Source organism: Dromiciops gliroides, chromosome 4 (genome assembly GCF_019393635.1).
Source record: "Dromiciops gliroides isolate mDroGli1 chromosome 4, mDroGli1.pri, whole genome shotgun sequence".
NCBI lineage: Eukaryota > Metazoa > Chordata > Mammalia > Microbiotheria > Microbiotheriidae > Dromiciops > Dromiciops gliroides.
In genome coordinates, this window is record NC_057864.1 from 289,359,544 (window position 1) to 289,387,219 (window position 27,676).

Consider the following 27,676-nt stretch of genomic DNA (forward strand, 5'->3'; position numbering starts at 1 on the left):
GTGTAAGGAGTGATGAAATTGGAGTCACAGGTCCAGGGGGCAGATCCTGGCACATCTACTTACTGTCTGTGTGACCTTAAGGAAGTTACCTCATCTCCCTCTGCCTTAGTTTTCCCATCTATAAAATGAATTGGATGAAGTGACTTCTCAAGTCTCATTCACTTTTAAATCTATGATGTTACATATCAGTGAGTCCTCTCTGTGCAACTACTCAACTATCCAAATAGGTAGAGAACAGGATACTGCTGATTTGCTTCTGAAGGCTTATTGATCTGTGGAATCCATGTGATCTGGAGAATCCATAATCAGGAAGTAACTATAAATGATCTTGCCTTTTAAAAATGCCATCAAAATCCAAAGACTTGGAAACTAAATTATACTTTTACTTTGTAAGTATACCTTAACTTTTATTACTGAAATTTCACAATACAACTCCCAAGTATAAATTAAAATCTTAAAATATTTTTTTAAGTGGAAAAAGTCTTTAAAATATCAAATTTGGGAATTTTATACTTTTTTTTTGTTTTCACATCATCTTCATTTCCAAATATATTCTTCCTCCTCCGCTATTCATTAAGTTATACCTTAGAATGGGAAGAGAGACAGAGACAAAAAGAGACAAAGACACGTAGACCGCAGCAGTTCTGTAAAACTAACCGAAATATTAACTAAAGTTTGACTGTATGTGGGATGTTTCCTAACCATAGTTTCTCCCATCTTTTCACAGACAGCAAAGAGATATAAAGTTCTCTTTTCTTTTTAGAGCCGAACTTGGCCATTATAATTAAGAAGTGTTAATTTTGGGGCGGCTAGGTGGCGCAGTGGATAAAGCACTGGCCCTGGAGTCAGGAGGACCTGAGTTCAAATCCGGCCTCAAACACTTAACACTTACTAGCTGTGTGACCCTGGGCAAGTCACTTAACCCCAATTGCCTCACTTAAAAAAAAAGTGTTAATTTTGCTTTGTTTGTTCTTTCCAGTTACATTGTTGTAGTCATTATGTTTCTTGTGTCCTGATTCTGCTTACTTGGCTTTGTGTATTGGATCATGTAAGTTTTTCCATGCTTCTCTGAATCCTTCATATTCATTGTTTATTAAATAGAAGTAGCATTCCATTCCATTTGTGTACCATGATTTGTTACATTGTTGTAGTCATTATGTTTCTTGTGTCCTGATTCTGCTTACTTGGCTTTGTGTATTGGATCATGTAAGTTTTCCCATGCTTCTCTGAATCCTTCATATTCATTGTTTATTAAATAGAAGTAGCATTCCATTCCATTTGTGTACCATGATTTGTTTATCTGTTTCCCAATTAATTTTCCACTTAAAAAAAAATGGAAATGCTTCCCTTTGGGGAAAAGTTTGGTCTTAAGATGGAATAAAACAAAGAAGGACATTATAAATCTTTTAAAATTAGTCTTATATTTTTTAAAAAATGATGAAAATTTTATGATTAAATATTCATAACAACATCACTGTAATTGAGCATGAAAATACAAATCCTACTTGGTAGCAGTGGTGTGGGCAGTTAGATGCTGCAGTGGATAGTGTCACAAAGATCTGAGTTCCTGAGTTCTGGCTTCAGACACTTACTAGCTCTGCCACTTAACCCCTGCTTACCTCATTTCATCATCTATAAAATGGGAACAGGGCAGAAGGAAATGGCAAACAATTTGAGTATCTTTGTCAAGAAAACCACAATGGATAAGTCTACTGAACAACCTTGCAATGGTATCTTCCCTCTCTTTCCTCTTTCCCAAAATGAGTGTTTGCCTGAGGTCATAAGCAATATAAGCAATCAGAAGAGCACAGTTCCCACCCACCCCCACTTATCTATACATGCCTTTCCTCTTCCACCTTAAACAAGGATTAATTAGAAGAAAATATTGAGAGTCTTGGTAAGTTTGAATGATTTAACTCAAAAGTTAAAATGAATCAAGTAGGGTGAATTGGGGTACTTAGCTCCTAGAAAGGTATGAAGTATTCTTTAGTTAGGCCCTTCAGAAAGGGAAAGAAACTCAAGATTCAGAATACCTATATTTGAACTTAGAGCTACTCAAAGGGGCATCATACCATGGTGGAAAGAAAATTAGCTCTTAAGTCAGAGGACCTGGTTCAAATCCCATTCCTACATTGTGGTACCTTTGGACTAGATGGGTTATGAATCTATAATTGTATAACTCTGCTCAAACTAGAGAATAATAAGGACCTTTTTCCTGTCCATCAGGCTTTAAGCAAGCATTTATTAAGCACTACTACATACTGGGCACTATGCTATTCACAAAGGATGTACAAAGACAAAATAATCCCTGCCCTCCAGAAGCTTACATTCTAATAACAGGGGAGGACAATATGTAAACAACTAGTTATATACAAGATATATGCAGAGCAGATGGGAGGCAAGCTGAAAGGGGAAGGGACAACCAGAGATGGTCTCCTGCCGAAAGTAGGACTTGAGATGAATTTTTTTTTTTTTGGTGGGGCAATGAGGGTTAAGTGACTTGTCCAGGGTCACACAGCTAGTAAGTGTCAAGTGTCTGAGGCCAGATTTGAACTCAGGTCCTCCTGAATTGAGATGAATTTTGAAGGAAGTTAGGAAAACCACGGGGTGGAAATGAGATGGAAGAACATTCCAGGCATGGAGTACAGACAGTGAAAAGGCATAGAGTTGGGAGATAGAGTGTCTAGTAGTCTACTGTGGCTGGAAGGGAGTAAAGTATAAGAAGGATGGAACAGTAGAAAGGAATCAGGTAATGAAGAGCAATTGCTCCATTTCTTCTCAGACTTCTAGGGATACCCTTGAAGAGTTGTGGGATGTTTCTAATGCTATATCCTCAAGCACCTATCCCAGAGGGCTTGAGTTTCCTTCAATATCGATCTCCCAGTGTCAGATTTTTTTCTCCTCAATATTATCAATACTATTAATTAGCACCCCACTCTCAACTAGTTAACATTACTAGTAGCTTTTATGAAGGAACATTTACTTAAAAGATATAGCTATCACAGGAGTACAAAATATCATCTTGAACTGATAGCCAATGGACTTCATCTCTCGTTGGTAAGACCCAGTCCCTTGGGCTGCTGAATCACTCCACAGCTGAAATGGACTCTACAGGAGTCTCCTTGAGGTTGTACTCCTCACTGGGCTTGAGAGAGGGAGAGGGAGCCATGGAGACAGGGAGCAGGAGAGGGGAAAAGGGAGAGGGAGATGGAGAGAAAATAGCAGTGAATCAGATAGCTTGGTTGAACCTACCCTACTGCGCAAAGAGCTGCAGAAGGAGCTATCTACAATTGAAGGTGCACCTGACACCTCAACACATGCTGGGAAACAAGGGAGAAATTAATACATCTATTCCATTAGTAAAAGGAGAGAGCTACACCTTAAACTGATCCTGACAGTCAATACCTTCCATTTAACTCCAAGTTATCCAAGTCTCATTGCATACTATTTCCTCCATGTGTGATTTAACTAGTATAAAATTTCTATGCCATGTAGGGTTTTAAAAATGATCATTTCAACCCCAAGTGTAGGAATTTAAACATAACTGTTGATTACTGGGAAGAATTCACAACAGCTAAAAATGGAATAACACCAGATTTAGGGACTTTTGAGAAAAGGTCAATTACACCACCTATCTAGCAGGAATTCTAGAACCAGTAGCCACAGATGCAATCTAAAAGAAAGAATTAATCTGTGTAATAATGACAGTTGGTCTTTTCTATTACACACATTCATTCCTCCCTGAAACAATATAAGGTCTCCCAAAAGTTAGTGCTGGTTTCTTTGAGACACTCTAAAATGAGGAGTTCTGTGGGTCTCTATTTGCAAGAGAACTCCTGGCTAATATTATGGTTCTTTCTTGGGTCCTCTTCTCTTCTCCCTCTCTACTACTTTTCTTGGTTAGGACTACAATACTATATCCAACTATATCCCATTTATAGCCAATCTTAGTATATGCCTGCCTTTTGGTCCTTTCCTGTTCCCAAGAGTGCTACTGCTATCTCGTGTATAAAAGGTGGCATAACTTTAATAATGCATACAAGTGCTAAATAATGCCCAATATTCTTGAGCATAGATCTGGGATAAAGAGTCCCCAAAATATAGAACCTGGACCAAGAAAATGATCCATGGGTTGATGTGGTCATATTCAATACTGATTCCAGGATTCTTTTCCTTTATTCCCCAGGGTCATTTTATTTTGTAATGAGTTAAGCAGAGTAATCAGAGGGTAACGTGTACTGGGTGGTCTTTTCATTTACTGTGCCATGACCCCCCTTATGGTTAGTTCAAGGTACTAGTGATATATGAATTTCTACTTGTAGAAGTGAATTTAAGTGATGGGCTAAACTTTTGCACTTATTATCATCATCATTAAGATCATAGAATAATGGATTTAGACCTGTGAGGGATTGTAGAGGCCAACTAGTTTGATTTTCTAATTTTAGATAAGACCCTAAGGACCACATAGATTAAGTGACTTGCCCAAGATCATGAAGGTAGCAATTACAAGAGGCAAGATTTGAATCCAGGTGCTCTGATTACAGAATCAGCGCTTTCTCCTATGTATTTGTTTAACTATAATATACTGAAACAACTGCAAATACAATCCTCATTTTGGCAAATTCCTTATGTAGAAGAATCATTTGTACTAAATATGGTTAATTGTAATATTTTGCATGCATATTTTTAAAAAAATTACACCTAGCTACTTTTAGTTTGTTTTCATATGAAGCTCAAATTTTTTTGTTTGTTTGTTTTTGTTTTTTACTTTTACAGCTTTTGCAAGAAAGCTAAAATCTCTCTTCTTCCTCTCTCAATTTCGATTTTGGCACTTCTATGCTCAAATACCTTCAATGGCTGCCCAAGGGGTCTAAATGCTTGAGCCTTGCAACAAGAGGTTCAACAGGATGTCCCTAGGGTCTCTTTCCAGTACTAGTCATGATATCTTGCTCATAGTGATGTAGGAGGCAAAAAGGAATTAATAGAAAAACCCAAGATCCAAGCTCTAATTCAGATATTAGCTTCAAACGGGAGTTAGACCCCAGTTAATGGGTAACTTATGCTAGGTTATTGTACCCACAGTTATCAGTACCCATAACGGGACCATAAAGGGTCAAGTCATATAACAATAAAGGAAATGACAAGGGTATACGAATTCTCATGAAAAATGGAGATATTTTGAAACTAGCCATGAGAAACAGAAAGAGACATGCGCAGAAAAGGCCAAATTTGTCCCCAGATTCACCTTATGATGTGTAAACCCCCAAAACACACATCCATGGAAAAAGGTACCTGCCTCAGGGGTTGGCTTAGGACCCCAGGAACTCCAAATTAGGATAAGCCCTTTCCTATACCTCCCAAAGGTGGAGATTATTATAGTGAGGAGAGGCCCTCCCCTGTACCTCTCCAAGGTGGAGATTATTATAATGAGACTGATAATCAATTTATCCAAACTATAAATATAACTGTCTTTTACTATTCGAGAGTTACCTTTCCACTATTCTGGTTCTCTCCCTGTGGCCACCCACAGTATTGCAATAAAACTTGGGAAACTGAGTCACTGAGTCTTGTAATTTTTTTGGGATGATCCATGATCAATTTGACCCTAATTCTATCCTACATCATTAGTTATTGCCTAATAAATGTTTATGTTCCTTTCCTTTATCCTCCACTACTCCCCTAAAATATACTGTATTTACAGTCAATATGAATGTCATATATTTTCCCACTTCTATTATAGCTTCTAATTGTTCCTTCAACCCAGATAGCCCCTATGTTAGCACCTCTTAAAATCCTAATAATAGAATCTATATTTTTTAAAAATGTATAAAATGCTTCATGTATATTATCTCATTTCATTTTCACAAGTCTATGTATGATGTAGGGGACAGAAAAAGCAACTAGCATTAAGTACCTACTATGTGTAAAGCAATATACTAAGCACTTTAACATATTCTCTCAGTTGATCCTTACTCTATGAAGTAGGTCTTATTTTACAATTGAGGAAACTGAGGCAGAGGCTAAGTAACTTGCTTAAGGCCACATAGCTATTAAGTGTTTGAAGTAGAATTTTACCTGAGGTCTTCTTGAGGCCATGCCCAGTGAGAAATGGTTATTAATAAAAATTATCTTAGGAAGATTCAGAGCTTGCCATTTTCCAAAGTCCTGACTTGGTCCAGTTTTTCTTCAGAAGGACAATGAAATTGCATTAATTTTCCTCAATCTTGGTTAAACCTCACCCAATCTTTCAAGGGATTTAATCTAAGGTAGGAAAGCCCACTGTGCTCTACTCAAGCTTGGGTGGGGACAGATTTTGTTTTGTCTAGGTAGATGAAGGTTGGGGGTGGTCTGTGTAGAGATAATTTCTCTGTCCAGGGGTTACTCCCAATGAAAAAGGTATACATTCTTTCAATTGATAGCCTAAAGCTATGGGTGGTCTGCTACAGAGATATTTTCCCTAAGAGATACTTAGTACTTCATTTCAATATAGCCCACCTCCAATCACATTAATTAATTATATTTGATTGCTGTTTGAACCACCTACTATTTTGAAGGGTATATAAACTGTATCTGTCTGCCATGATTGTCTTTGGTCTAAAAGAGATGGCCAAATGACCATCCTTTTATGAATGAATGACCTACTGGCCTTATTAATAAAATGATTAAATTATCCAGAAATTGTGTCTCTTTAAATTTTTAGTCATCACATACCACATCACATAGTTGCTTTTTAATTGTCATTATTCTTATTTTATTGATGAAGAAACTGAAGCTACAGAGGTTAAGTGACTGGATTAGGGTCACATAGATAGTTAAGTATTGGATGTAGAATTTGAACTCAGGTGTTCATGATTCTAAGTCTACCTTCATATCCATTATTCTATCTACTTATTTTTTCTAGCACACAAATTAAACTTTTTTTTCAATTCAAGAATCTCTCCCTCCACCCTGCCTCACCCATTGAGAAGGCAAGAAATAATGATACCTATTATACATATGAAGTCATGCACTATATCCACATTTGCCATGTTGGGGGTGGGTGGGAGGAATAAGGAAAATGAAAAGTGAAAAAAATATGCTTCAATCAACACTCAAGAATTCACCAGTTCTTTTTCTGGAAGTAAATAACATTTTTCATGATGAGTCTTTTGGAATTGTCATGGAGTAGCTGTTTTTCTCAGTTGATTATCATTACAATTCTGTTATTACTGTGTACTATGTTCTTCTAGTTATGCTCACTTCACTTTGCATCTGCTCATATAAGTCTTACCAGGTTTTTCTAAAATCATCCCTTTCATAATTTCTTACAGTACAATAATGTTCCATCACAATCATATACTGCATCTTCTTCAGGCATTTCCCAAGTGATGATACTCCCCTCAGTTTCCAATTCTTTGCCACCACAAAGAGCTGCTATAAATACATTTGTACATATGGAACTTTTCCTTTTTCTTTGAACTCTTTGGGATAAAAACTTAGTAGTGATATTGTTGGGTTAAAGGGTATGCAGAGTTTTCTAGCCTTTTGCGCAGTTTCAAATTATTTTCTAGAATGGTTGGACCAGTTCATAACTCCTCCAAAAGTAAATTGGTGTCCCTATTTTCCCACATCCTTTCTAGCATTTCTCATTTCCTTTTTTAGCCATCTTAGCCAATCTGATGAAAGGTGGTATGCTTTTTAAATTTGTATTTTTCTATCAGTGATTTAGAGCATTTTTCATGACTATTGATAGCTTTGATATCTTCTGAAAATTGCCTGTTCATATCCTTTGTGCATTTATCAACTGCCTAATTAATCAATAAATACATTTGTCTCAGTTTCCCATATATTTGAGAAATGAGACCTTTATCATAGAAACTTGCTGTAAATCTTCCCCTCCCTCATTTTCTAGTTTTCCTTCTAATTATGGTTGCATTGTTTGTGCAAAACTTTTAAAAATTTAATGTAATCAAAATGATTCATTTTACCTTCCATGATCCTCTCTTTTGTTTAATTGTGAACTCTTCTCTTATCCATAGATCTGACAGATTTTACCCCTGCTCATCTTTTATGTCTAAATCATGTACCCGTTTTGAACTTGTTACATGGTGTGAGATGTTGGTCTCTGCCTAGTTTTTGTTAGATTGCTTTCCAATTTTCCCAGTTTTTGTTCAATAGTTCTTGCTCCAATAGCTGGGATGTTTGGGTTTATCAAAACATTAGGTTACTGTGGTCATTTAAAAAAAATAAAATCTTTGACTTTATTATTATTCAAAAAAAGGGAATTAAAGCATCAATAATCAGCAACCCATAGACATACTTTCCTACTTATACAAAATTTTTGAGAATAATCCATATGTGAATTGAGGGCATCCTTGATGAGTGTATTAGAAAGGATTTCACAGAGGCTTTCACAAAACTACCTTAAAGATTCTTAATGTATTTATATTCAATGTTTTTATATGCACTTTCAACTTTTTTACCCTATTAGAACATAAGCCCCTTGCAAGTAGGGATTGTTTCGTACCTTGGACTTGTCTCCCAGGCACCTAGTATAATGCATGGCATGCCTGGCATGTAGTAGGCACTTAATACTTAATATGACAATACAAGAGTTCTTGAAAGATATAATAACAGAAACTATAGATGATGAGGTCTTGTAGATACTACCATTTGTTGATGACATTATGCTGAATGAAAAAAAAGATCCACAGTCACTTGGGAGTTCAGCTCAATTATTCATACAGGAAGAGATGAGTGGATAAAAAATGCATATGGTACAAGTGATGATATGTAGTTGAATAGATAATTTGTTACCAGTATTTCTATATTGGACAGATATTATTAATGAACAACCACACCCAGAATTCAACAGAAGAATGGATTTCCTTTAGGAAACTAGAGTTCTTTTTTTTTTCAGGCCAATGAGGGTTAAGTGACTTGCCCAGGGTCACACAGCTAGTAAGTGTGTCAAGTGTCTGAGGACAGATCTGAACTCAGATCCTCCTAAATCCAGGGCCAGTGCTTTATCCACTGTGCCACCTAGCTGCCCCTAGAGTTCTTTTAATGATACCTAACTCTTCCCTGGAACAAAGATCTACCAGTATTCTTCTGGTGATTAAACATTACTGTCTGTACAGTACTAGAGTTGAGAATTACCCAAAAGACCATGGAGAAGCATATGTTGTTTTGACTATGCATATTCATTATAAGGGTTTACTCGGGGCGGGGGGGGGGGGGCTGGAGGGTGGTAAATGGGAGAGAAAAAACAAATGCTTACTAATTTTTTAAAAATTAATTACCAAAAAAAGCATGGATAAGAACTGCCTACAACTATTGGTACCAGAAGGCTAAGTGAAACTAGGAAGAATTTACTGGTCACCAACTAAACAAAACTCTCAAATGAAAACTACCAGGAATGTCAAAGCCAAAACCTAGAACTTCCAGGTTAATATGAATAAGGGAGGGGAGGCAAAGGAGAGAATAAGCAGCCAGAAAGAAAGAATGTAAGTACCAAGGAGCCACAGTTGGCAAATTACCATTATATAGGAGAGAAACACTAGGAAGAGAGCAAAAGATAAAGGCTTATACACAAGAATAATTTACTTCATAAAACTGAGTATAATCATATGGGTGGGATAGTGGACCTTCAATGAAATAGAGGACTTCTAAATATTCCTTGTTAATGGGCCAGAGCTGAGTAGATAGAACTGGAATGATGAAGTAAACACATATAACCTCAGAAGCTTGAAGGAGTAAAACAGAGCTCAGTTTTGTTTCTTCACTCAGTTAAGGAGTGAAAAATAACAGAGAAATCAAAAGGAAAAAGAAGGTAGAATGGATTATTTCAAATAATCACAATATTATACAAATATGAAATGGATTGAAAGTAAGCTGCACTTGAACCTCATCACTTTGATGAAATGGATAAATGAGGATTGAATACATATACACATACACAAGTGCACACACACAGAATCCAGTGTAGAAATTAAATTCTACAGAGATTCAGGTAGAGACAGGGAAACAATAGAGGGGATTAAGAGAGGGTAAATTCAGGGAAGGATTAATCATAAGACAAACTCCATCTCTGGACGGTAAAACATGCAAGGGCAGGTGGTTATCCTAGGTTACTGTGGTCATTTACTATGGTATGTTATGTGCCTAATCTATTTCACTGATAAACTACTCTATTTCTTATCTAGTAACAGAATGTTTTGAAAATTACTGTTTTGCAGTTATATAGTTTGAGATCTGATGCTGCTGTGCCATGTTCCATCACTTTTTTCCCACTGATTCCCCTGATATTTTTGACCTTTCATTCCTCCAGAAGAATATTATTTTTTCTAGCTCCATAAAATAATTCTTTGGTAGTTTTATTGATATAGCACTCCAGGTAAATTAGTTACAAGAAATTTTTCTTTCCTTTTTTTTTAAACTGGGTAAGAAGAGATGGGAAGGAGATAAAATAATTTTTAATTAAAAATAAAATTAAAAATACAAGTGTACTTAATAGTTTATAAGATCCCTTCTAGCTCCAAAGCTTTAATCCTGTGACATATGCAAATTTAAGCAATTAAAGCTTAAAACTACACTAAGATTTTTGGAATATCCTACAAATATAAATTAACAAAAGAACTAATGGGTGACTAGTTATCAAAACAAGAAGATCTAATGTTATTTTATGGAATTATTTCTTTAGTACTGGCTCAGATACCAAGAAGTACCAAGTATCTTCACACCTAATTCCAACCTGTGGCCACAAGGGCACATAAACTTGAGGAAGTTGACAAAGGTTCTAATGTCAGGTAAAAGCCATATAGGACCCAAGGTATAACCCCAGATTTTTTTTTTGGGGGGGTGGCCATAAGGGTTAAGTGACTTGCCCAGGGTCACACAGCTAGTAAGTGACAAGTGTTTGAGGCTGGATTTGAACTCAGGTCCTCCTGAATCCAGGCCCGATGCTTTATCCACTGTGCCACTTAGCTGTTCCCCTAATAGATTCTTTCAAGCAACCCTCTAATAGCCAAAGGGGAAAACTTGAGGGGGGAAACCAGTTCCTTTTCCTTTGGCAATGATAGATTAAGTACAAATTTCAAAATATGGGGTGAAATCATACTCTACCAATTTGGAATTACTGGGAATGTAGACCGTAATACCCTGGAAGTTTAGCTCCTTTGGGATCATCTAGACAAAAAATCTGGCAACCAAATAGCACATACTTACTAAGTTAAAAGCCTATGATGGCCACACTAACCATTTTGTTAAATAAGACCTAATTTGTATCGTGCACTAAATGATTATAACAAGGATATTCTTATCACTAATCGAAGATTTGAGACAATTTTTTTTTCTTTTCCACACTTTTAGTCAAAATCATTGTCAACAAGTGATTTATGGTTCATTTTTTTTGAGGGGGTGGTGGTAATGACAGGCAGAATTGTTTAGGGATGAACCCTTTATGATTTGAAAATCATGCAGCATTAATAATTATTTTGACATTCATATTTATGTACAAGGAATTCTGTATGATCAAAAATATAGTTTATTCACTTATAAAACTGAATATCATCAAATGGATTTAAGATAATATACTTAGTGTGTACATATAGTTGATTTTTTTTTTTTGGTGAGGTAATTGGGGTTAAGTGACTTGCCCAGGGTCACACAGCTAGTAAGTGTTAAGTGTCTGAAGCTGAATTTGAACTCAGGTCCTCCTGAATCCAGGGCTGGTGTTCTATCCACTGTGCCACCTAGCTGCTCCTATAGTTGAATTTTTATTAAGTATTATATAAATGTGAGTTATCGTAGCACCTTGGGTCCCTCTATGTTTACCAGTAGATCAGGGGACTAAGAGCTGGGAGGGACCTTAAAAATATCCAGTCTAATGTCTTATGTGGAAATTAAGGCCTCCCAATTTTGCATTTTGCTTAAGGTCACATAGGAGTAAATAAAACCAGAATTTGAACTGAGAACATCTGGCTTTTCACTGACAGCAATTTGTCACTCCTAATAATTGGCATATGTATATGTATATGTATATGTATATATGTGCACACACATACTTACACATATAGACATGTATGGGCCTGTGAACCTCCCCCACCACCACACACACACACACACAAACACACACACACACACACACAGGGTGTTTATAAGGCAACTAGAAAGTATCTTATGTGAACAACTTGTGATTATGTTCAGTAGTCTACATTGCTTTTTGATCAGTGTTAACTCTTTTTACATCCCACACAATTTTTTGACTATACAACTAAGAATGGATGAACTACTAAGCTATTAAGAAAGTCATTTAACAATTAGGGCTATTAAGAAGAACACAGTAATCATTCACCAAGCAACAGATTTAGCTTTGATCTTTGCAGAGGAAATTTATTAGTATCATTAGGAAATAATGCCAATTCTGGTTAATGTTACTCAATCTTTTTCTGCCTTGGTTTTCTCACTTGGAAATGGTAAAAACTACCTATTCATGCTGTGGATATAAATGTAATACAAAAAAATGTCAGTTTGTATTACAGGGATATAGAATGAGATGCTTTTGTGTGCCTAAAGGTTTGCCAGGGAATGAAAGCTAAAAGGATCAGGGTATAGTCTCAGCTGAGAACAGTCTAACCCAATGCAGCAGAGCCTCAGCTGGGGATGACCTCAAGGTTATGAATTTTTTTCAACTCATAAAGATAATTTACTAAGGCACGAAGTGGTTGTGATGCTTAATGATAAAGGAAATGCCCACACTGATGAAATGATAGACCCTCAAATTATTATATTGTTAGTAATCTCATAATAATGAGGCTGTCAAGTTATCTAGATTTTATCAGTTTTTATCAGTATTTATTTAGATTAATCAGAATTGAAGATTAATTGCACTCCTCCAACTCCCCCCACTAGATAAGAGTTTAATATATTTATCATTCAAACACTTAAAATGAGATACTTACTTTCAGTGAAATAATAAAACAAAAGTTTTGTTCCATAAGTGCTATTTTAAAAATCCCTGATCCATAACTTTAATCACTTTTCAGAAGCAAGTATTATTGGCAATGATAAATACGATCCCTTTTAATACAAGAACTTGAAATGTAAGCTTAGCTAAGAAAAAGTATTTTTAGTAATCCAGAGGATTATATTACACCAAATTTTGAAAAATGTAGCATAAGAGTTTTAGGGAACCATATTTTCTAGCATAAACAGATTTACCAATGCATTTACAATAACATGCATGCTACTATTTACAATCTGAAGAGAAAAATCGTTAAAATCCTTAAGCATAAACTGCACCTGAATGGTGTAGTGACTACAATACACTTTTTATTTTAGCTGTAACTTTACATAGTAAGTGAAAACCAGAAGCTGCATATTGGGAGCAATATTTATTTACCACCTGTAATTATATGAATATTAGGTACCAAACCACTAGTAAAAGACATTTTACATTTCCATAAGACTGCAGAGAGCCAAAGGCACAAGTACCAGTGATATATTATATCTTAAAATAGCAACAAAAAGGGAGCATTAATTTCAGAAGGTTTTTAATCAATTTCAACACTATTATACATCAGAGGAAAAAAAACACTTCCTGAAAACATTCCCTCATTGAATCAGCGGATGTATATTTACATATTATTATAATTATTTTCAAAATTAGTATGCTATGGTACAGTAATAATCTTTTTATAAAACAACAAAATACATACTTTTTGATAAGTCCATACTCCCACTTTTGATGGAAATGAGTTGGCTCAACCTACTCAGGCTAATGATTTATATGAATGTTATATTCGATCAATTTTAAATGGACAATTATTAACCTCTGAGAAAAGTTGTCAAGAAGAATACACAGATGGTTCATCATCACTTAAGTCTGAATCATCTTCATCCACTTCTCCTTCAATGACTGATTTCTTCCCTTTACAACATGATACTACAAGTCCAATTAAGAAGACCTGTGAATTAAAAAAAAAAACTTTATTAAAAGAGGATGAAAACAGTACATTCAAGTTCAATGACATTATTGTCCTACAAATAAGAGAACAAAATGAAAAATTAAAAAATACTCTAATATTAGAGGCAGAATAATCACTGATTAATAGACTTACTGCAATGAAGGCCCAGTTGCCAAAATAATAGACGGCACTAAAGAACCAGAACTTGTGAAGGAACAGGTATGTTCTTGTGACGATGCACTGATCTACAAAGTAAAATTGAAAAGAGAATTATCAAAGAACAGTTGTGAGCTTGGCTATTTAGGATGCCAACAATTTTATTATCTACTAAGTAAACGCAAACTTAAAAAAATAATACAGAGAAAATGATGCCTTTTATTGAAAATTGAGGTATTTGCTAGATAAATGTACTTGTAATATACTAAATCTTTCTAACAAAATAAAATTAAAGCTGAAACAAATAAATCATGTTCTTGGTTCAAATTGATCAAAACTGAATAAGAAGATAACTGCAATCTAGTTATTAGGATGTTATACTTTTTCAAGGATTCAGTTTTCAGGGCAGCTTAAAGCTTAAAGGGATTTTTTATGTGCTTCTGAAAAAGTATAAAACATTAAAAAACAAGAAAAAATTATTTGTTATCAAGCTTCTTGCTTGAACTTTAAAGTGAGAAGATTAAGATTAAACCTATATCATCTTATTGATCCTATTTACAATTAATTGATTTTATCCCATAACCGCTTAAGTCATCATTCTTTGTCCTGAATTTAGTTCAGGTCAGTTGTATATGAGTTATGTTTAAAAAAAACTCAGTTCCCCTGCCTTAATGAATTTAACTGACCTTGGAGAATCTGTGTGAACATTAAAGGAGTCTGGGCCTGAAGCTATCCTTCAAGCATGTCTAGTTTGCTGTCCAAAAGTCTGGTCCACTATCTCGTACCCTTAGTCTTATGAGAAGAAAATGGAAAATGTGGGGTTGTTCCTAGCTCCCACCAACAAACTTTCAACCAATCATGTTGTTCCTGCACCTCAGCTCTGTTATCAATCATGTTGCTCTTAATCCCATGATGTCACCTACTCAGTTCTTTCCTTTGTTCTGTGCTTCCCAAACCCAAGGGAACTGTCTTCTTGCTTGGCGTCTTTGGCGTTAATGGAGGCAAGCCACTGACTCACTCATTGACGATAGCAAGACCCTGCTAATAAGTGTTATCTTGTGTGGAGATCTACTTCAGTTTACCCTTTTGTTAAAATTCAATCTTTTTTTTTTTTTTTTGGTGAGGCAATTGGGGTTAAGTGACTTGCCTAGGATCACACAGCTAGTAAGTGTTAAGTGTCTGAGGCCGGATTTGAACTCAGGTCCTCCTGACTCCAGGGCCAGTGCTTTTTCCACTGCGTCACCTAGCTGCCCCAAAACAGATGTTTTTAAGATATCTGCACATAAATAAGTTTATAAGAGATCAATACCATTCCATACTCCCCCAAAGAAGAAACTATATTATTCAAATTTGTTCTCATTGTCAATTTTAAGCTTCAATGCACCAGAGCTATTTTTCTCAAGGCATAATATGAAGTAGTACTACATAAAATTTAACTGTTATTTAGAGTCTAAGACTTTGATGTCATAAAAATCACTGCACAATTGACTAAAAAAGAAGCATCTTGATATCTTACTTGAAGTATCTCTTATTTGATTATCCTCTTAACCATTTAGCTTACTCTTCACCAATAAGCAGTAGCTGTCCAAGATTTTATATACAGTATTATAGATATTTGTTTTAGATATGTGATTTCAATTGTGTAGATAACTCCTAATGTCAAAAAACCCTCCAATGATTTTAAACACCCCCCCCACACACACACACTCTCTCTTTTGATCATCCCAAACTATCCCAAACTACTCATTGCCAACAAAGGTCCATACATATATTAATGTTATATGACCACCATGATCCTAGAAGAAGTAAGATAGTAACATCAAGCATAATGAAAAGGGACATATTGGGGATTAAATACTATGATAATATTATCAATGATCACTTACACATAAGGAGCATAAAAATGCTTATATATGACTAGAAAAGGAGGTGAGCTGGCCATCTATCAAGAATGCAACACACCAAATGTAGCCTGAGTGCTACACTGGTACCCTCATAGGAGGCCTTCTGTATATTGGACAGAAAATATATGGAAAAGAACTAAATAGAATTGGAAGATATAGAGGGGATGCAATCTGCATTAGTGGAAATAGCACTGGTATTAATGAAAACCAACAAGTCAAAGAAGAAATGTAAGAATTAAAATGTTCCCTAAAGGGATATAAAACTGTGCATACACTTTGAAACCCAGCAATACCACTACTAGGTCTGTATCCCAAACAGATCATAAAAAAGGGAAAAGGACCACATGTACAGAATATTTATAGCAGCTCTTTTTGTGATGGGAAAGAATTAGAAATTGAGAGGATGTCCATCAATTGGGAAATGGCTGAACAAGTTGTTGTATATGAATATAATGGAATACTACCGTGCTATAAGAAATGATGAGCAGGCAGATTTCAGAAAAACCTGGAAAGACTTACTCAAACTGATGCTGAGTAAAGTGAGCAGAACGAGAACATTGTACTCAGTAACAGCAACATTGTCGGATAATCAACTGTGATAAGCTTAGCTCTTCTCAGCAATACAATCAATGATCCAAGACTATTAAAGACTCAAGATGGAAAATGCTCTCCACATCCAGAAAAAGAACCATGGAGTCTGAATGCAGACTGAAGCAGATGATTTTCACTTTATTTGTTGCTTTTTCTTTCTTGTGGTTTTTTCCTTTTGTTCTGATGTCTCTTTCACAACATGACTAATATGGAAATATGTTTAACATGATTGTACATATATAACCTGTATCAGATTGCTTGCTGTCTTGGGGAGAGGGAAGGGAAGGGAGTGACAGAGAAAAATTTGGAACTTGAAATCTTACAAAAACGAATGTTGAAAACTATATTTACATGTAATTGGAAAAAATACTATTAAGAAAAAAAAGTGAAGGAAAAATATAATTAAAATGTGCTTGCTCTTACCCCAATACCTCTAGTTTTCCTTTTGTTTTTTCCCTATCACAAGTATGACATATCAAGTATCATACATATCTGTATAGATGTCTCATCTCTCTACCAATACTATCATGTAAGCTCCTTGAGTTTAGAGGCTGTGCTATTTTGTATCCCCAACATTTTAGCAGGTGGTAGGTGTTTAAGAAATGTTTGCTGATTTTGTTAAGTGAAGTGTCTTTAATGAGAAATAATTTCAGCAGGATTTTTGCTGAGGTACCCATCCCATAATGCACAAATATTACAAGCAGACCTCATTATTAACAGTACAATCTAAGACTATGGCACTCTGCACTTCATACTTGGACTTCAATATTTGTTCTTGCATTAAGTTCCTGACAAAGCAGAGTCACTGATGGAGTGTGTGAAGAGCTAAGGTCCTTCCAGACTTAAAATTTTATTACATCAATTGTAGATTCTACAGGATATTACATAGCTTGATACCCAAGAAACTTCATTACCTTTTCCTACAAAGGACTGCAAAGCCTATCACGATGGCAAAGTGTTCTTCATATGCACTGCTGTTCTTTTCAAAAAACAGTGTCATTTCCCTACCGTACAAAGAACTTTTTAACTTTTATTCTTCTGTGCTTAAGATTTATAGAGGGGAAAAAAATTATAAGTTTCAAAGCTGGCAATATTCCAACAATCTCACAAAAAAAGACCCCTTCTAAGAAAAAGTTTAAGGGATACTTAAAAAAAAAAGGCTTAAGGCATTTTAGTAGAAGGCTCAGAAGCTCTGTTTTCAGATAAACTGAGTTCAAATTCCATCTCTAACAGTTACTACCTGAGTGACCTTGGGCATGCCACTTAACTCCCTAAGCCTTAGTTTCTCTATCTGTTAAAAAAAAAAAAAAAGGAGGCAAGTTTGGACTAAATGACCTTTGAGCTTGCCAGATCATCTTCTATCTCTAGATATACAGTCCTATGGCCCTATTAAAAAAAATTAAAGATGAATACTAGTAAGAAAATAAATTCCAAAGAAGAAATCTTTAATATGAACTTTGAACTCCTTTTAAAGCAATGACAATAATCATAGATGATTTAGTATTAGTGTCTACCACAACTATATCTCTACACTTCTAAATTTATTCTAGTTCTTAAAGTTTTCCTCATCTTTTAGTTTCTTGTACAAGTCTCAAATGGATTTCTTTAGTAATGAAAAATAGTTGTAACATGCAGTACACCAAAATAACTGGCTAAATATTAATGCAGTTAGAGAATTTCCTCTCAGTTTTCATGTCTTCTTTGAAAATAGGTTAGGCCAATTACTATTTTTTAAAAAATATATAACTGAATACAATGTTTGTGAAAATATAAGCATCATCTTCTAAATTTATATTTTTCCCATGGAAAAGTCAAGAGGCCAGTGTCATCATCTGCAGCCTTCCAGCTGCTCACTTGAATTACAGATAGTGTAGCAGAGAGATCTACAGATGGCTCTTTACCGTTACCTGACTAAACAAATTATGGTAAGCATTTTGAACCTGATTCACCTTCAAGATACATTTAAATGAACCTGTAGAAATTTAGTTATTGTACTGCAGAGGACAAGAACGATGATAAGGTTAGGAGCTGTATAGGTGAAATGAATATCCATATTCTAAAATCATAGAATTACTACAGTTAAGTTTAAGTGTCCTGAAATCACTTAAAATACTACAACAATTTAACTGTACACTTCTGATCAAATCATAGTTACTTAAAATGGTGTAGGGATGTTCTCATTAAACTATAAGGATGAAAAGTCAACAATTACAATAGGTAAGTATATGAATGAGCATTTAAAAAAAATTTTTTTATGTGTATGTGTGAGGCAATTGGGGTTAAGTGACTTGCCTAGGGTCACACAGCTAGTAATTGTTAAGTGTCTGAGATCAGATTTGAACTCAGGTCCTCCTGAATCCAGGGCTGGTGCTCTATCCACTGTGCCATTTAGCTGCCCCAATGAATGAGCATTTTGATAGATCTGTTGAAGTAGTACAGTAAAGATTCAGAAGAAAAAAAAAAGAATGACATTATAAAAGGCTTACTTTTAGAAGCAGACTACAGGAACAGGAAATGTTTCTCTCTTTTTTAAAAAAAGGTATCCTTTTATCTCTGCTAAGTCTATAGATACACAAACCGGTAAATTCAATCTTACAAGAATCACTGGAATCTTTACTCTTCACACAAGAATTTGGAGACATTGATTGACTTGACAAGTCAATACATGATATGTAAAGGGCAAAAAGTAAACCCTATGTAACATTGTGTTGACCAAGTATACCACCATCAATAAGCAATTAGAAGCCAACCCATCATAATGTCACAACTCTGTTATAAAGTCATTCTGTTGATAATCCAAGATGAAAACTGAAGTCAACAATGGTCTTAGATATTTTTTGAGACCGTCTTTCACTAACACTGCTTAATTTTGGTCACACTATATATATGTACATAAAAGTTGTTCAAAAGGCATAAACCACCCCCGATAACATTTTTTTTAACCCAAAGTCATGCTTTCAAGAAACCAATTAATGCAAGTGAAAATATGCCTGCATCCTTTACTTATAATTGACTGGATAAATAGCTTTTCAAATGTGCACTAACTTTTACAAGGTCAATTTCTAGTAGGAAATCTCTGTCATTTTAAGACAAACTGTAAAACACCACCTTATCTTTTAAGAAAGGGACTATTTTTTTACTTTTCTTTGCTATCCCTGTCATTTAGCACAATGTTTGGTACACAGCAAGTGCTTAAAAAATGCTTGCTGGCTTGATTTGACAATACACTTGCAAGTACTTATTCATGGTAGATTTAAACTTACATTTAACTTTTAACTACAAAGAAATGGATGATAACCACTAAACATTCTATAAAATAATTTTGTTTTAAGGTTTTATGATGTTTGCAAAAAAAAGAGAAAAATGTCAAAGTAAATAGAATTTTTTAGTAAAACTGATAGCAAAATTAAAGGTGACCTACACAAAGAATAATGTATTGGCTACACAATGAAACATACTAGGCTTTTGTTTTTACTTTTGAGGTTAAAAACCAAGAGAGATATGAGATGCATAAGTCTTAATTATAATTACTAGTATTCTATTTCTAGTAAAGGCTTCTGAATTTGATATTTTCTGATAAGTGTTTTACCTTTCTTCCTAGACAACTTCAATAAGTATTATAAAGCCTTCAAAATGTTCTCAGTTATACAAAAGAAATAGTAGTGGTTCACAGGCCAATATTAGTATACCAATAAACATTAATTAAGTACCTACTATGAGCCCAGCATTGGGGACAGTGAGGACATAAGGATAAAAATGAAACAATCCCTTCTTTGAAGGCATTTATATTTATTGGAATTTAATTTCTTGATCCTTAACATGAAGGAGCTAGACTAGATAATTTCTAAGTTCATTTCTGACCCTAAGCTTCTCTAAATCCATGACTCGAAAGTACCATTTTGAAGTGAACTTTGTACCTACAGGGCTCAAGGTCCTGTTTAGAGTTCTACAAATATGGTTTCAGAGTTGGTTAGGACACCGGTGGAACATCAGATAAATTTATAACTAAGTACAAAGCACTTAAAGTTTTGCAAACTGTTTTACATAAATTACCTCATTTAATTCACATTTAAGAATATGATTTCAATAAGCTTCTTGCACATAAACCTTAGAGTGATGATTCAGGTGTTGTGGTGTTTCAGCTCAGGAGACACAAATTTAAACTTTGAATTTTGACATTATTAAATGTTCATTTTTTATAATGGTATGGAGAGACCAGCAATTTGGATGCAGGTGGTCAAGAGAAAGATTTCTAGTTTTACTCCAGTGTAAGTGAAACTATAATATAATCTCTGTCCTAGCTTCTTAAAACTGTGGGATGTGACCCAATATATGGTTGTGTAACTGAATGTGGGGGTTGCAAAAAAAAATTGGCCATAGTAAAAGGTTACGTATACCTATTTTCATATACCTATATACATCTGGGGCTGTATAAAAATTTCTGGGGTAAAAACGGGTCAAGAGTGGAAAAAGTTTAAGAAACCCTGATCTGTGTGACCAATTGACCCCTACTGCTAGCAGCCTGGGGCATGAAGGGAAGTGAAAGTCATTCCCTAGCAACCCAATTATCAGATGGCCTTGGGAGTTACCCCTGAAAGGGAAGTGAAGTCAGAAGGTAGATCTGACCTGATGGATTTTTACTCTATTGTCTGGGTAGAGCTCTGGTTCTGGTTCACAAAAGAATATAATCCTGGGATATGCGTTAGCTCACAAAAGATTTGGGAAGAGGCTGACTAGCAGATAGAAGGCTCAGTCTAATGCCACAAAATTCATATCTACTAATGGCAAATTCTTTGGTGGAAGCCCCAAACTTTCAGCTGTTCTTTCAAGCCTATAGTGGCCCAACTCCCTACATGTCACAGATTGCTTCCACTCTTCCTACTGGTATTTTTATGGCTTCAGAAATACTGGGCCTATGGGACCTATGGGATAAGGCAGTTACATCCATGTTTCTATTCACTGGATGGTAATTATACTGAATTGGCTAGTGCTGCTATTCACTTCAGGAAGGCAGCATCTGATAATGTTTGCACATACACATACATGCATGAATAAATATTATGTATGTATATAAATGAACTGCTATATAGTCAAACTTAAAATCATATTCTGAGAGTTTCTGTACAGAGCTTGTCAGCAAAAGCCCACTTCAAAGCCACAAATTCCAATTTGTATATGAAATACTGGGAGTCCATTGTCAGTAATTTTTCCACTAGATAATGCAAAAGGGTTCAGATGGTCCTTACTCTCTGGATATAAATTTATTTATTTCTAGGCCTTATAGGCCAGTGTCTATGTGCAATAAAAAGGGCTTGCTTGGATTTGCAAATGCAAACATGGTTGCAAACATGAGGCAGTTGATCAAACTGTTGAAGGTCTGCTCACATTCCTCATCTCCATCTTTTTCAAATGCTCCCAGAGAGTTCAGACTGTGGGTTTCTTTAGCCCCTCTGTTTCTGGTACTACACTACATACCCATGAATGAAATCACTGAAAGACTTACTGATGAACAATGTCCTAATTCTGTATCAATCTGTGACCACAAAATGCTAACAAAGTCTTTAGCTCTTGAAAAGTCTTTACATACAGACTAAAGAGGAGCATATCTAATTTCTTGGAAGTCAGTCTTCAATCCCTGCAAGAATGCTACATTACTCATGTATTTGATACAACCACTACAGAACTGGGACTTGCCAATTGACAACTTCAGGCCAGGATCTTCTAGGTTTTCTAATTGGATTTTTCTTCATGTTCTTCTATCAACTTTCTAAACCTAATAAGACTGTCCAGATATATCAATATTACTTCCTAGTTATTGAGATCAGCAATCACTTTTTCCATAAGCCATCAGAAAGTTGAAGGTACCCCCAAAATTTCTTGGGGCATGCACTTAAATTATTGGAAACCTACTGAGTTGATAAAAGCCACCTTTTCCTTATCTTCCTCTGCTAAGGGTAAAAATCCAGTACTGAAAATCACAGGCTATCTAGCAGATAGTGCAGGCCATCTTGAATTTGTGGCAAGATGTACCAACCCACCTTAGCTCTTTTGTTCAAAGTCCTATAGTCTTCAACCTTTGTATCGTTCCAGACTTCTTCAATAAAACCACTGTGAGGGAGGCATACAAACTATAGTATTCCATGATGATACTGATGACTAACTGTTTGGTGGTACCTCAGGCCCTCCATCCTAGAAAGAGACATCTTCCAAATTGGAGCTTAAAAAAGTCAGGAGTTGGGGCAGCTAGGTGGTGCAGTGGATAAAGCACCAGCCCTGGATTCAGGAGGACCTGGGTTCAAATCTGGATTCAGAAACTTGATACTTACTAGCTGGGCAAGTCACTTAACCCTCACTACCCCACCAAAAAAAAAAAAAGATAAAAAAAGTCAGGAGTTAAGGTAGATCATGTGTACTGCTGTAGAGGCACATACCATTCATCAGTCAGGTTTTGATAAAAATAATAAACTGGTTTTGTTAGCTAAAAAAAGTATGATCAGTTGTGTTGTATATTTAATTTTTTCATCAAAAACCATATGCATTTGAAGTTAACCTGTTTTTAATTTTCTCCATTTATGTCAAGACGCTATAATTAGATATTTATGGCTACAGACCTGTGATTCAATTGAAGGAAGCTCCCAGTGAGAAACTTCTCCCCATCAAAGAAGACTGGCAATTTTCTGCCACTTATTCTACAGCTTATAATCTTAAAGAGTTGTTCAGGGCACTGAGAGGTTAAGTGACTTGCCTAGAATAACACAGCCACATGTCAGACATAGGTCTCTTCTATCTGTTATGCCACACTAGCCTGACCATCACTACATAATTCTCCTAAAATATTAAAAACCAGGATGGAAGTTACGAAATACATGATATTACAGTACAGTAGGTTTTAATGTGAAAATCCTAATAATGTACTTGTCAAACCCCTGCAAATGATTTATAAATCAAAGATGAAGAATCATTATAGATATTATTAAAAGTGAGGACCCTGCCAGATAAATTAAGAAAAAAGTAGAGAAGACAACTTTCTAATTAAAAAAGAGACAAGTAAATTTAAATTATCTAACAGGATACTAAAATTAGACATTTATGAAGAGTATAATATTTGAAAATATTTAGCAACATCACCTTTCTTAAAAGTACCACTTAAAGATCCTACCTTTATCTAAGTACTTACCTAGTATCTTATTTATACCTCTCCTTAAACAGAGGACCCCCATATGAACCCTACACTTAAAATGAGCACAAATAATTTACATTATCAATGTTTTGTTTTGGTGGTGGTTGTTTTTAAACCAAAAATAAGGGTCCAAGGAAAGGGGCAGAGACTTGGAGCCTAGGAAACTCTATCCCTAAGCTTTTATTGGTAGAGGATGGGTAAGGAACCAAGCAGTCGAACATGGAAAAACAATCACTCATCCTAATATTAGCATAACTATGTTTTATTATTGTTAGGGTAGCTAAAATTCTTACTAGAAATTGCAAGAAGTGTAGAGGATTTGGGGCTGCACGTGTAGATCAAAGGTAGAAAAAAATAGTCTTCAATTTTTTTTTGGAAAAAAAAGCAAGCACCATAAAAACTTAACAGCTTCCTTTAATAAGCCCACATGGGGAACCAACTAGATGGATTATTCATTATCCTACACAGCCTTTTTGCTTCTTTGAAGGCAGCACAGTGTAGAGGGTACTGGATGAAGAGTTAGAAGACAAGAGCTATAGTTCCTGGCTCTGTCACTAATGAACTGTGTGTGACTCTGGACAAGTCATTCAGCTTCCCTGAACTCTGTTTTCCTTATCTGTAATATGAGAGTACAGGGTATGTTAATGATTGATAAGGTCTCTTTCTAGCACTAAGATTTAATGACTAATCCTAGTATTTAAAATGTTCTGGATTATGGATCAATAGTATTCTAAAAAATTAATTCAGTTACTCTGAAATGGACTGTATTCTGTTTTGCAAATTTATTGTACTTCTCAATTTCATCTCCAAATGAGATTAGATTAATGGCAACTTAAATTTTATATAATAATTTATGAAGCCCTTCCTGATAATGATCCTGTGAGATAGGTCATAAACAATCATTGTCATCTCTATCTTATCAATAAGTAAACTGAGGTTCAATTAAATTCAGCATGTACTTACTAAACACTTCTGACAAGGCACTATATTAATTGCTGGTGGGGGAAAATAAAAGGCAAAGTGAAAAAGCCATACCCACAAAGAATTTAACAATGTGGTACAGAAGAAAGGAGAAAATATTCACAAAAAGGTGACCTGTGCAAATTCAATATTTAATAACAGACCTGGAACCCAAACCTGGGATCTTCTCAGGGTTCTTTCTGGTACCCATGCTAGCACATACTATCCAATCAAGCTGTTTGTAAGCCTCAAACCAAATTTGGGTACACTGTAAACCATGTGTTAAGAAGTATTTAAAGTAAAAATCTAGGATGTTTGTTATTTTGGGAAAACCTTTTCTAACAATTCAGCAATTCTACAATTATTTATCTTTAAAAGACTGCAAATGGAGCAAAATATTGTAGGAAAATAATCTTAAATTACTCATAAGGAAGGAGGAATACATTAAAGAAAACTAACTTCTTAGGGTATAAATGTTTATTTTTCAAATCTACCTAATAAGAAACAATATGGCAATTCTATTTAATAACTATTGATAAATATTCTTAAAATGCAAAACCAGAAAGAAAATGATAGAAAAAACCCATTTAAAATAATTGCAATATAAAATATTTGGGAGTCTACCTACTAAGACCTAAACAGAAACTATATGAATACAACTAAAAATATCCTATTACATTTATACACCACAATTTTGTAGCTATTTCCCTATTGATAAGCATATACACTTCATTTTAAGAAAGAAAAGAAGAGTGGATTTGAAGGAAGAAAATGGGAAGGGAGGAAGGAAAGGGAGAAAGGAATGAAGAAGGGAAGGGAAGAAAAAGAAAGGGAAGGGAAGGAAAGGGGACCTATTTGTACAAAAATATAGCAGCCCTTTTTGTTGTAGCAAAGAATTGGGAATTGAGGAGGGTGCCCATCAATTAATTGGGGGATGGTTGAACAAGTTGTGCTATATGGTTGTAACAGAATACTACTGGACTATAAGAAATGATGAACAGGATGCTTTCAAAAAAACCTGGAAAGACATGAACTTGATGCAAAGTCAAACGAGCAGAACCAGGAGAACCATGTACACAGTAACAGCAATACTGTATGAAGATCAACTGAATGACTTAGCTATTCTCAGGAATACAAAGATCTAAGACAATTTCAAAGTACTCATGATGGAAATACTATCCACATCCACATATATAAAAATAGTCTTTATTTCTAATTGATTCTTTTTTGGTAGGGGGAGGGGGAGGGGAGCCTGTATCCATTTATCTTGCCCAAGCAGGAAGGCTGGTGTGGCTACTACCTAGAGGACTGATTCCACTGCTGATCAGCACAGATATTTGATCTATTCCATTTCTGAGTTGGGACAGTTCAACTTCTGTAGGCAGCTTTGTAACTCACCTGCAACACCCTGCTCTTGGTAGCTCGCCAAAAAAGTGCTGAACTTAATGTGGATATTCTACCAACCTTAGCTTCTTCAGTGGTAGGGAATGCAGACACATGTCACCAAGTATGTGATGCACATGATTTTACCCAGTGAGGTAGATGCTATTTATCCCCATTTTACAAATGAGAAATCAAGATACCAGGAGGTTAACTGGCTTCTACTATTTTAGCTTTTTAAATTTTCTGATACTCCAGACATCCTTAAAAGTCGGATTTTCCTGTGTGTTAGATTATTATAAAATAGCATACTTTTATATGTTTACTAAATTAAGCCAATTTTACAGCTTCTTTACAATAAATAGGCGGAGCATAAGTAGAGAGGGTAAATATTTTTTAAAAGCCTACCATAGAGCAGCATTTCACTAAGATCTTTATTAACTGGTTAAGGGATGAAGTCCTTGAAAGATGAGCTGTTTAAATCCTAACTCTGTCAATTACTAGCTTTGTAATCCTGACATAAGCCAATTAACCTCCTGGTATCCTGGTTTCTCATTTGTAAAATGTGGATAAATAGCATCTACCTTACTGGGTTACTGTGAGGCTTAAAATAATGTACATAAAATTCTTTGGAAACCTCAAAAAGAAATAAAAATGTCAGCTAAGCTAATGTTACTCAAATTACATATGCAGTAATAAACTTATTACAAGCAAAAGTTACCAGAGAAATAGGTCAAGGAATGATGGTATTAATTTTATTTCTTAGCTGACAGATTCTTTCTATATATCTATATAGGGAATAAAGACTGTGGAAAGGCTGAGTTGTATAGTTTTGAGAGAGAGAGAGAGAGAGAGAGAGAGAGAGAGAGAGAGAGAGAGAGAGAGAGAGAGAGAGAGAGAGAGAGAGAGAATATGAATGAATCTCAGTGTACATACATACACACATACATATATTCTTTTTCAAGAAGGAACTATTTATTTCTTTTCTTTCTTTCTTTCTTTCTTTCTTTCTTTCTTTCTTTCTTTCTTTCTTTCTTTCTTTCTTTCTTCCTTTCTTCCTTCCTTCCTTCCTTCCTTCCTTCCTTTCTTTCTTTCTTTCTTTCTTTCTTTCTTTCTTTCTTTCTTTCTTTCTTTCTTTCTTTCTTTCTTTCTTTCTTTCTTTCTTTCTTTTTTTATTGACCTGTGATGTTTAAAATCTAAATTTGTGGTCGCCTTAAATTAAAAACTTTAAAGCATACAGATATTCCCATGGAGTTCAGAAAGTTAAGAAAAAAGCCTATTTAGCCTAGAGTTCCAGCCTGGTCTGGTTCTTCCTCAAGTCCTCTGCCACAAGCCTGCTTCAATCAGGAACTCTCTCCAGCAAACTCATTGTGGAAGCTTTTTATAGGTCTGGAACAGAGGCGGTCCTTACACACTGCTTCAAGCTGATTGGTTGGTGTCATCCAAATCCATTGGTTCTGAAGGTGTTCTCAAGGTGTGATTACAATCCAGTAACTTGAAGTAGGCTAATCAGCAGTTAATCACTCTTACTTGATTCAATCAGTCTAGATTAATCTCCA

General features: G+C 35.2%; 1 protein-coding gene across 1 annotated transcript in view; it reads right to left on the reverse strand.

The window, feature by feature from the left end:
• Nucleotides 1-13,358: 13,358 nt before the first annotated feature.
• Nucleotides 13,359-27,676, reverse strand: part of LMBRD1 (LMBR1 domain containing 1) — a 198,061-nt gene continuing 183,743 nt past the window's right edge. Inside the window, 2 exon segments of the mRNA XM_043963134.1 lie at nucleotides 13,359-13,946; nucleotides 14,100-14,191. Of these exon segments, the coding sequence (XP_043819069.1) occupies nucleotides 13,827-13,946; nucleotides 14,100-14,191 (212 nt within the window). The 3' untranslated portion in view covers nucleotides 13,359-13,826.